This window comes from Capricornis sumatraensis, chromosome 13, assembly GCF_032405125.1.
Source record: "Capricornis sumatraensis isolate serow.1 chromosome 13, serow.2, whole genome shotgun sequence".
Taxonomy (NCBI): domain Eukaryota; kingdom Metazoa; phylum Chordata; class Mammalia; order Artiodactyla; family Bovidae; genus Capricornis; species Capricornis sumatraensis.
In genome coordinates, this window is record NC_091081.1 from 48797211 (window position 1) to 48809759 (window position 12549).

Below are 12549 nucleotides of genomic sequence, written 5' to 3' on the forward strand. Positions count from 1 at the left end.
GTTCTCACAACACACCCCATCCCCTTCCCTTTTCCCTTCACCCCCCGCAATGTGTGTTTAGTTAACTCCTGCACAATGCAAGTCAGAGGCAGGATACCGTAGAGGTTGTCGAGATAGGCTCTTGTCTAGGTTTTAATAACAGCTTTGCTGTTTTGCCAGCTTTATGGCTTTGAGCAGGTTACTGAGTGTGATTTCAGTTTCCTCATCAGGAATACAGGCAGAATAATTTTCTTTACATGGTCAGATTGTTTTAAGACTTAATTGAGTTAACATAAAGTACTTCGACTTTCCTTTTGTGCATAGTCATTGCTCAACTAAGTGATTATAACCTGCTGTTACTATCAGCTACTTGAGAATCCTTCTGGGATCCCTTTCCTGATGTCTGAATTTTGACAGGTTGTACCTTTTGTGTGCTCCTGTAGCATCTTGTGCTTCACTTTGGTACTTCCCTAGTGGCTCACTGGTGAAGAATCTGCCTGCTAACGCAGGAGATGAGGGTTCAGTCCCTGGGTCTGGTGGAATATCCCTTGGGGAAGGAAACAACAACATACTCCAGTATTCTTGCCTGGAAAATCTTATGGACGGAGGAGCCTGGTGGGTTGCAGTCCATGGAGTTGCAGAAGAGTCAGACATGACTTAGCAACTGAACAACAACAACTTCATCTTATGAGTACTTACTGTGTTTGGGGTTATTTGTTTAATGTCTTGTTTTCTTGCCAAGGGTATAAAACCATATGAAGTTAGATGAAGAACTTGTGCTGTTTACATTATTATATTTCTAGCATCTGTGCCTGATGCCTGATTGACCCTTTAGTAAGTATTTTAAAAAATTAATTGGTTAATCCTTTTAAAAGAAAAAACTATAGTTAGTTTGATGGGAATTGGTAAAAGTGGATAGAGATGGTGAAATGAGTCAACTTTTCTGTTTTTATTACCCACTTTGAGTGCTTTATATAAGAGAGGATAAATACCTGCTAATTTTGAAGCTGTTGTGGTATGACTGGCCTTCCCTGATAACTCAGTTGGTTAAGAATCCGCCTGCAGTGCAGGAGACCCCTGTTCGATTGCTGGGTTGGGAGGATCCTCTGGAGAAGGGAAGAGGCTACCCACTCCAGTATGCTGGCCTAGAGAATTCCATGGACTATATAGTCCATGGGGTTGCAAAGAGTCGGACCGAGGTTTAACATCACATCACATTTTATTGCCAAAGGAAAAATGTTTAGACTGTAATTAGACTGTATTTCTATCTTTTGTTTTTTTTTTCTGTAGCTTTAATTTTCATCCCCACCCTGGCTTGAAAAAGCAATATGTGCTTATATTTTTAAAATTTCTTAAAAGTACAAAAAAGTATAATGAGGAAAGCAAATATCGTTAATAATTCTACCTAGAGATGAAAGTTCTTACCATTTTGGTATAGACTTTCCTGTCTGTTTTGCTATTCAGAGTTTTAACTCCCTACCCCTCATATTCATACATTCTGATTTTTAAGGTGCTCTTTCTTCATTTAATATATTGTGAATCTCTTTCTGTATCAATGGATATTAGTGATAAATTTAAATTATAAGATGTTTAAAGACAGTTTTACTCTGAAAGTATTAGAAGTGTGAATTAAAATTCTTAAGATGCTATTAGTTACCAATTTTTTAAATCGGTTTTCCTTTTCTTTAATTATGTACTTCCTGAATTGTATTAATATGCAGTTGGTGGTTTTACTTGAATAGCTGTCTCACATCTCAGTGACTCGAAGGATATTTACCATGAAACAGTTTATGCAAGGCTTCCCTGGTGGTCCAGTGGTTAGGACTCTGAGCTTCCACATCAAGGGTCATGGGTTCAATCCTTGGTCATGGAACTAAGATCATGCAAGCCTTGTGGGATGGCCTCAATGAGTGAACGATTGCATTTGGCTTTGCTGTTATTTATATGGCTTTGGTTCAGTTCAGTTCTGTAAACTATGGCTTTGGTATATATACTTTAATATAAAAAATGAATCAGTGCTTTCTACTTCTAGTTCAGTGAAACTTCTTACTAATTTTTGTCTTTTAATAAGAATGGATATTATACAAATAATTTAGTAATCCTGTATATTAGTTTTGCAATTGAAGTTACATCATTATTAATAAGGAATCATATTGCATTAGTGATCCATTTTCACTGAAGGTAGAACCATCATTATGTACTAAGCCAGCATCTGATGGTACTTGGGATGGTTTCATTTTTTTTAAAGAATCTATTCATTCAGAGACTTTGGAGTGATATGAAAATATTTCCACATTCCTTATTTCTTCCCTAACATGAAATAACTTCTTACATTTTGTGGATGTCACATAACAAAAGAATGTGTAATTTGAAATGACTGGAATTCAAACCAGAAATTGCATCCCAGAAACTTTTGTTCTAAAGCCTGAAAATTTATATGTGCAGAAGAATCCTGGAATATCAACTACTAAATAATTTCTACAATATATCTGTAGATGCATGCTGAATTTCCCATGAGCAGTCTTTTATAGTGAATTCCATCTTCTAAAGCCCTTTCTTCCTTGGTCTTTTAAACCTGTTTATGCATAAGTATACAGAGATAGTATTTTGAAGTAAAAAGCAAAGTCTGATAGTAAGATGTATATACATACATATTTATGTGTGTGTATACTTATCCCAAATGTGTTAAAAAATGAATAGAGAATAATTATGACAGAAAAAACAAATGTACCAGCACCCTAGGATTTAATACTTACTCTGTTTTAACATTATATTTAATTCTGAACTTCTGGGCAACCAGCAAAAAGGGAGATATAATTTCTGTTGTCATTATATGATCAGAAGAGGCAACTATTTCTTTTTTCTGAATTCTGAAATTCATTAGTTTAAGCCAGCTTTTCTCAGATTGTGAATATGGAATACTAGTTCTGCAGATATTAACAGATATCAGGAATAAGTTTAGGAAATAATGGGCTAAGTTAAATTAATAGGCTTTTCTATTTTTTTTTTTTAAACTGGAGGAAAAGTTTAATAACTTGGAAAACTGAGTAATTCCTTGTATGTTTTCTTACAACCTTAAGTGTTCCTGATTATTTTGCCATGGAAATACTAAAAGTTAATAATAAACTTTGCACAATGCTGGCCTAGGTCTTTAAACAATATGATAGATTGTGCCTTCAGTACCATTTTTACAGGTATCAGAAGGCTTTTTACTCGACCTGTTATTATGTTGATTTAAATTCTCTTTGAATCACCACCCAGGGCAGGGTTGACTTCTTCAAGAAGACTAGATTCTACCAGGAGCTGCAGCTTTTGGAAAGCACTTGCAGGAGGGCTTTGGGAGCTACGTATTGCTGTTGTTGGCCAGTCCGCTGGCCCTCCAGTTGGTCTGAGTCTCTCAGGTGCACTGTCAGTCTAGACGGAGGCTGATTTTCTTTTTCCAAGTGCAGCCTGAGTCTTCACAATCCTTATCTCCTAGGGCTGCCGCTCTTTTAATATGTAGCAAGGGCAGGAGTCCTCCACCTCCTCCCCAGGGGCCTGCTGGGACCAATTATTTTGAAAACACTAATATCAGCATGCTTCCAGTCCAGTCCCCAAATGTCTGCCCCTTTGGTCTGTTTTGCTGCTCTTCAGTCTGTTGTCACGCACTTCTGTTCCCTAAACCAGCCCTCCCTTTCTCCTCTCCTGAACTAAAAAGCCTCTTGATGAAAGTGAAAGAGGAGAGTAAAAAAGTTGGCTTAAAGCTCAACATTCAGAAAACTAAGATCATAGCATCTGGTCCCATCACTTCATGGGAAATAGACGGGGAAACAGTGGAAACAGTGTCAGACTTTATTTTTTTTGGCTCCAAAATCACTGCAGATGGAGATTGCAGCCATGAAAATTAAAAGATGCTTGCTCCTTGGAAGGAAAGTTACGACCAACCTAGACAGCATATTCAAAAGCAGAGACATTACTTTGTCAACAAAGGTCTGTCTAGTCAAGGCTATGTTTTTTCCAGTGGTCATGTATGGATGTGAGAGTTGGACTGTGAAGAAGGCTGAGCGCTAAAGAATTGATGCTTTGGAACTGTGGTGTTGGAGAAGACTCTTGAGAGTCCCTCGGACTTCAAGGAGATCCACCCAGTCCATCCTAAAGGAGATCAGTCCTGGGTGTTCATTGGAAGAACTGATGCTGAAGCTGAAACTCCAATGCTTTGGCCACCTGATGTGAAGAGTTGACTCATTGGAAAAGACTCTGATGCTGGGAGGGATTGGGGGCAGGAAGAGAAGGGAACGACAGAGGATGAGATGGCTGGATGGCATCACCGACTCGATGGACGTGGGTTTGAGTGAACTCCGGGAGTTGGTGATGGACAGAGAGGCCTGGCGTGCTGTGATTCATGGGGTCGCAAGGAGTCGGACACGACTGAGCTACTGAACTGAACTGAACTGAGCACATCTCTCTCTTTTCTTAGAACACTTGTTTATGGGAAACAAATTGTCTTCTGGTATAATAACCTCCATGTATGTTTGCTTCCACATCTTCAGTTGAACGTTTCTTCTATTCCCCTAGCTTTAACTTGATTCAGCTCCCATCTTTCTGTTGTTGCTGCTTTTTTTTTCATCTGCCTCATGGGTAGGAGATTAGACCGACTTGATCCACGTTCCTTCCATTCTCAGTGGTACATCGGGACTATTATTCTTCCACTGTTTCATTTAACAACAAACCAGACAACACAGTGATTCTTCTGTTCCTTTGAAGCTCATGCCTTTCAACTTTCTAATTAATTGCTGTCAATTTTTTCTCATTCTTTGAAGAGTTTGGTGCCTGGATACGGTCTCCATTTTTACCCCAAATCTTGCTGCTATCTGTTTGGTAGTGTAGCCTGTCAGTAATTCATCTGGACTTCATTGTTTTATATGGTGTGCACTAGTGCTCCATTCTTGATGATCCACTAGTTGGGAGTCAGTGACAGTAACTTATATCAATACATCAATAAATGTATTGACAGTAACTTGGTCATTGGAAGGATGACTAATGACCAAAGTCATTTTAATGTATATGAAGTGAAGGGAAATGAAAGATGCTCAGTCATGTGTGACTGTTTGCAAGCCCATGGACTGTAGCTTGCCAAGCTTCTCTGTCCATGGAATTCTCCAGGCCAGAATACTGGAGTGGGTAGCCATTTGCTTCTCCAGGGGATCTTCCCAAGCCAGGTCTCCGATATTGCAGGTGGATTCTTTACTGTCTGAGCCACCGGGGAAGATCAGTTCAGTTCATTCGCTCAGTCATGTCTGACTCTTTGCAACCCCATGAACTGCAGCACGCCAGGCCTCTCTGTCCATCACCAACTCCTGCAGTTCACCCAAACCTATGTCCATTGAGTCGGTGATGCCATCCAGCCATCTCATTCTCTGTCATCCCCTTCTCCTCCTGCCTTCAATCTTTCCCAGCATCAGGGTCTTTTCAAATGAGTCAACTCTTCACATCAGGTGGCCAAAGTACTGGAGTTTCAGCTTCAACATCAGTCCTTCCAGTGAACACCCAGGACTGATCTTTAGAATGGACTGATTGGACCTCCTTGAAGTCCAAGGGACTCTCAAGAGTCTTCTCCAACACAACAGTTCAAAAGCATCAATTCTTCGGCACTAAGCTTTCTTTATAGTCCAACTCTCACATACATGACTACTGGAAAAACCATAGCCTTGACTAGACGGACCTTTGTTGACAAAGTAATATTAGTCTCTGCTTTTGAATATGCTGTCTAGGTTGGTCATAACTTTCCTTCCAAGGAGTAAGCGTCTTTTAATTTCATGGCTGCAATCACCATGTGCAGTGATTTTGGAGCCCCCAGAAATACAGTCACTACTGTTTCCACTGTTTCCCCATCTATTTCCTATGAAGTGATGGGACTGGATGCCATGATCTTAGTTTTTAAATGTTGAGCTTTAAGCCAACTTTTTCACTCTCCTCTTTCAGTTTCATCAAGAGGCTCTTTAGGTTTTCTTCACTTTCTGAAATGAAATGATTGACTAATGAAAGTTTTTATGAACTTGTGTTAAAAATTATTTTAATTCGATAGTAATGAATGATAGTTGTCCCTGAAATGGTGGGATCTGGTTTTATCATCATATTAATCCAACGAAAGGGGTTACCTGTTCTGCTTATTGTTGTATGGTAGAAGGGACCCAGGATACGTTGAAGTCTGGGCATTTGTTGATCACTTACTTTCTTTTTTCCTATTGCAAAGTGGAGACAGCAGTACCTAATCCATATAGCTGTTGAGCTGGTAAAATGCAGTAATTACATATATGTGTGTTTTTGTGTTTTATAAACTTTGATGTCTGAAGTTTAATAAAACTTAGAGAATGTGTCTCTCCTAAGATGGGTTATGAGATTGCGTTTGAATATCACATTGTTTTCATAAAAAGTTTTGATTTCTATATACCCTGTGTTTTTTATAGGAAGCAAAAACTTAAAAAAAAATTTATTATTTATGGTACTTTAATCTGAATGATGGTGGAGGGGGCACTCTGTTGAACATTATTCCAGGTAGCTATTGCAAGTCTAAGGAAAAACAGTTTAATTGTTATTTCTTATGACCCTATTCTTGAATTATTCTGTTAATATTACTTTCTTACTGTTTCATTTACAGGTATATGATGTTGATTGATGGCACAAATGAAGTTTTTATGGTTGATAGAGATAATTCAGTGTTTCATGTTTCAAATCTGGAATTTCCATTTCGTAAAGACCTCCGTATGCATTTATCAAATACTCTGTTAGATGGGGTAAGTCATATTTTTATCTTTTTTAAAAAAATCAAACATTGCTATTTTTCTTTCTTGTGGAGGTAAACGTATATTTTTAATAATTAAGCATGAAATTTAGAATCTGATCCAGTTTTTTAAAACTTCTTTTTATTGATGTAGAGTTGACAGTTGAAAAATTGAATCTAGTTTTTACTAAGATGTTAAATTTCATTTATTTCATTTCCTACACTTACTGGCACTTGATTGTTGCCTTAGATACAGAGTAAGCAAGCAAAATTAAATCTTAATTTTTTTGTTCTTTGTGATTGAAAAAAACTTTTTGAAAAAGAGTCATTTTATTTTACGGTTTTACTTGTTGATCAAATTTTAGTTGTGTGATATGACATATCACGCTTCCCTGATGGCTTAGTAGTAAAGAATCCATGTGCAGTGCCAGAGGTGCAGTAGACGTGGGTTTGACCCCTGGGTTTGGAAGATCCACTGGAGGAGAAACTGGCAACCCACTCCATTATTCTAGCTTGGAAAATTCCATGGACAGGGGAGCCTGGAAGGCTGTAGTCCATCGGGTCACAAATAGTTGGATGTGACTGAGCACGAACATGATGATATATCACATTTTCCCTTGGTTCTTTAACTATATGGACTGACAGTTCTTGTTGAAAGAGGATCGTGCCTTTGAAAGTACCCGCTGTACTTTTACATTTGAATTTTGGGAACTGTTAAGAATTTTCCCATCCAGAAAATCTATATTTAATAATTATAAAATTACTTGATTAAAAGTATTTTATCTTTCTCCTATATGAATAGCTTTCTTTTCCCTGATTCTAAAACTATTAATTCATTGTAAACAAAAACTGAAATAATACAGAACAGTACAAAAAAGTTAGTAAAAATCAGCTGAATACCCACTCCTGAAGTAATTTCTGTTATCATTTTAATAAACGTTATTCCAGAGTTTCTTTCCTCTGTGCCAAAACGTTCAGTCTGACACCTGCTTTTGAAGGATTCATGTTCATATTAGTAATAGTAACTCGGAACAGAGATTCTTAAACAGTATATGTATCAGGATCTCTGGGGAAGCTGGGAATCCTTCTAGTCCCAGTAAGATTCTGAGTACAGGTACCTCTGCTCTGGTTGAAAATGAGTGCTTTGGTCAAATATGTACCTGCATGGATAGTTATTACATAATTTTGTATGAAAAGATCTGAATGTGTTTTGTAACTTGTCTTTTGTTTACTTAGCAATATATTTTGGACCTTTTTCATATAAAAGTCTGAGTAATAGGCCACTACATATGTAAACACTGTAATTTTGGGTTTTCAAACTATCTTGATTATGAAAATGATAGGGAATAATAGTGGAAAAAATATGATAGCCTGTCCTAGACCTAGTGAATTAGACTCTCCCTAGGGCCAAGGTAGTTGTTTTTTTTTTAATTGGTGGGAAATTACTTTACAACATTGTGTTGGTTTCTGCCATACAACAACACAAATCAACTGGAATTATTCATTTGTCAGCTTCCTCTTGAACTTTAATTTTTACAAGTGTCCAAGTGACTCTAATCAGGCCAGTTTGCAAACAATTCTATAATTAATTCAGCCAGTCCATTTTTGGTGGACATTTAGACGTTTTGGTAGCTTTTTGTATTAAAAGACACACTAGAATGCATATCCTTATACCTTTTTCTTTTCACAGTTGTGCAGTTTTATAATTAAGATTCTTAGAAATGAGACTAATATGCATTTAAAAATCTTTTGATTACAAGTAATTGAAGTCCATCTTAAAGTAACTAAGGAAACAAGAACGAAATTGTCACAAATAATTAGATTTCAGCTTGATTTGCTTCAGACTGGATCTGAGGACTCAAGTGATATTGGCCAGGCACTGTCTTTCTCTCTCTTTGTTTGCTTTACTTGTCTGTTCTCACTGCATGAAGATTCCTTCCACATGGGAGGTGAGTTACATTGCAACCCAAGCAGAAAGGGAACTTTTTCTCCTAGTATCCATATATCAGTCCCAGGGAAGATTCCAGAGGGCCTGGCCTGAGTTACGTGTAAATGCAAGGAGGAGTGATGGTGGAGGCCAGGAGCTCATTGTTGGCGGTACCACTTGGAGTGCAAGAGGAGCAGTCCTTCCAGGGAAGGGTCAGTAACAGGCTATACTGTACTGTGGGGACTAGGCTGGTTTTGAGAGCATTGCCCATTTTAAACATTGGCATGTATGATTACCACTCTTCTTTCCAGAACGTTTGAACACATGTATGGTTCTGCCTACCATATGTAAATGGGTTTTGAAAATTTAAAATCTTCTAATTTTAAATGACTCTTTCATTTTAGGGGATAATATATAGCACAGTGGTTAAGAGCCCTGACTCTAACTGATGGTGCCTGATTGGCTCCATATGTTATGACATGAGGGCCCTCCTATGGTTTACTTGATTTCCTCATCTGTAATGAAGTTAGGCTAAGTTCTTGGTGCTGCTGTGAAGATTCAGTTGGATGGGTTATAAAGTGCTGACAATAGTGTCTGATACATAGTGATATTTACCTCTTAATTTATGTGAACTGTTAAGGAGGTTTAACATTTTTCACTTATTACTGTATTTAGTATGGTACAGAGATAGGGTATTTCTTTTGTGAGTTGCCCATTCAGATCTTTTATACATTTTCTTATTGGATATTCATCTTTTTCTTACTGGTTTACAAGATGTTTTGTTTATTGGGATATTGCTTTATGATCCATATTTTATAAAAAGATGTTTTAAAATTTTTTCTGGTGTTTTCTGTGGCACAAGTATAAATTTATGTAGGTAAATTATGAAAGTGCTGTGTTCATTTTAGGTGACCAGCAAAGTGAATCAGCTACACACACACACACACACACACCACACACCCCACTGTACACACACACACACACCCCACACACACCCCACTGTACACACAAACACACACACACGCACACACCCCACTGTTCTTTGGATTCTTTTCCAGTAGATCATGAGTTCCCTGTGCTATACAGTAGGTTCTTATTAGTTATCTTTTTAATATATAGTGGTTAAACACTTTGGTTTTTAATATTTGGCTTTTGTGCCATTTTAAGAGATATTTTTACTTAAGAATTACTATAATACTCACCTGTATTTCCTTCTGATACTTTTATGATTTCATTTGTATATTTAAATACTTAATCTATCCACAATATATTTTGATAAAAGAAATAAGGTAGGGATACAGTTTTATGTATTTCCCAATGTCTAAGCTATTGCCCCAGCATCAGTCAGCCAATCTTATTTTTCCTTTTAAATTACATATGTCATTTAAAAATTATTTATAGGATTTCCATATATCTTTGTTTCTTGATCCACTTTCCTATTCTGCTAATATTTAGGACTTCCGGTGGTAGTTTTAGGTTGACTTAAATGCTATAACTTTAGCATACAAATTAATGTCTGATAGTGCAAGAATACGCAATATTCTGGCTCTTCTGAAGTCTACCACTTAGATTTTATTCTTTTTTTTAGCCTTTGGGTGAACAAGGCTATTTGAAAAGGTAGGCTGAACTAGTATGTTACACTCTGTACAACAAGTCGCTTGTAGTTTTCTCTGCAGAGTGATCCGGGTAGGCTTGGTTCTGCACTATTTATGTTTCTGTTTGCTCTGTTTGGTTGTGTGGTTTATCTGTCTGCCACACCTTCACTATTTTTCTTTGGAGGGAAAAGGAACTCTACATCTTTCTTATGACTTACCACAACTTTTAAGTCTCTTTTCTACCGAGATACTACTCATGTTCTTTAATATTTCTTCATTTTTTTCAACATTAAACCTTTTTCACGAGGTGGATTAAATTATATCTGACTAATAGTCTCTGAAATTTGAATGAGAATGCTTTCTGTCTTAAGATGAAATTCGCTTCTCTAGTTTGGAGTTGTACTAGCAGGTAGGTATTGGAAGACTAGGGAGTAGCTTGTGAATGTTTGTTTAAACTCTCAATGATAGAAATACCCTCATGAAAACCACATGCATAAAATATGTATTTATTTGTTTAACAGAGGGAGTACCACTTTCTAAGTTACCTGAATGCTTATTGCCCCTATCTCATGTGCTTTTTAAAAAATTTACCAGTTTTATATTGGCTTGTGCTGGCCAGAAGATGGACGACTGTGATTCGAAAATGAGATGGTTTGAATTAGTCACTTGTGAGGTATAGTTTTAAGTGCTTAGAAGGTCGAGAATGTGACCTAGAGAGAGTGAGAGTTTGAGGCTGTGTGGAAAAGAGCAGTGGACATAAGATCAAAGAAAGTTTTCGATGGGGCCTAATGAGTGTTGGTAGCAGTCCAGGTTGAGAGGATGACTGGGCCAGGTACTGAAGATTAAGAAAGAAGGAAAGAAACTCATATAGTTGGTTGAGACTGAGTAGCAAACAGAGACTGAACAGAGAGTAACTATAGTCACAGAGTCACCTATACTGCATACTCTGTGAGGCTACTGGTAAATTTTCATTCCTACGACAGTGTGTGTATTAAAATACTTTACATGTATACGTAAACTTTTTAACGTATTTGTGTGTGCGTGTGTGCATGTGCACACACACACCCCTTGTGGTTGACAGAGCCACTGCATAAGATCGGAAATATTGTTCACTGCACATCTCCAGGGTGCACCGTTCTTGTCCTGGTTGATGTGACAGGCATCTCTGGAGTTGTGCTGTCCATAATCTGCATCACAAACACCACAGCTGTGGTACTTAGTTCATGGGAAAAACAAGAACATTTATTTTGATTTTTGTTATTCATTTTATCTAAGTTACATTTTTTTTTAGCATTGTGATTCATGAAATAAAAGGAAGAGAAAGACTTAAGTTTTAGGGTTTGCCAAAGTTTAGTGTAGTTTTTCATTTTTGTCATGTGCCGTGCCAAAGAGCGCAGGCAGTGCTTAGAAGATCAAGGAGAAGGCCTCACCTTGGAGACACTGTACTTCTTTGGGGAGGGATGGAGAATGATAGGTGAAGAATAAAACAGTAATAAAAATGAGAATAAAATAATAATAAAACAATAATCTGATGCTAGGTATTTAAAACAAGTCTAGGGTGGTTTAGAGGAGAAATGAATCATATCTAATTAGTAATTAAAGATGGTTTATAGAGGATTTGGCATTAGATTATGGGAGGATTTCTATAGAAAGAGACTTTGGTTGGACATGAGCCAAGGGTATTCCAGGTAGAAATAATGCTTAAAATTTAGATGTTTAACCCTCTGCAGATTTAACTTAGCAATACTATTTATTTTCACCCCAAACTTGGATAACTGAGAGCAACATAATAGACTCTTATGAGATTTAAAAATAGCAATATGATTCATTATGTCATTTACTTGGATCAGAATTATAGCTACCATATCTGTTTTTCCACTTAGTTAATTAAAACAGCCCTCTTTAGTTTCCTGTTTCTTCTACATTTTCATTTGCAAATTGTTTTTGTAAAATTCCAAATCCAAGAATAACTCAAACTACCTAATTGTCTGGCTGTCAGATATGAGTGTTGAGGCTTTGTTTTGCTCTCTAAATTAATGTTCTTTGACCTACAAAATGTGGAAAACTGGAGTTTAGAAATACGGCATTAATTCACTTGAAACAAGTAAAATTCAATCAATTTTATACTGAGGATAACAGGAGAATATAACAGTTAATCATTAAAGTTAATAACAAAAATCTTGGGAAAATGACATGTCTTTTCATCTGTTAATTTTTTATAAAAGTGTATGCATGCTTGTTAAAACTTTAGAAAGTCTGTGTGTTATAAAATAGAAAACTCAGCTATC

At 36.9% G+C, this 12549-nt stretch overlaps 1 protein-coding gene across 2 annotated transcripts in view; it reads left to right on the forward strand.

The window, feature by feature from the left end:
* RNGTT (RNA guanylyltransferase and 5'-phosphatase) overlaps window positions 1-12549 on the forward strand; it is a 232855-nt gene that overhangs the window by 74713 nt on the left and 145593 nt on the right. For both annotated transcript variants that reach the window (XM_068984909.1, XM_068984910.1), the window contains exon 9: window positions 6617-6752. In XM_068984909.1, the coding sequence (XP_068841010.1) occupies window positions 6617-6752 (136 nt within the window). The remainder of the gene's footprint in view (window positions 1-6616; window positions 6753-12549) is intronic.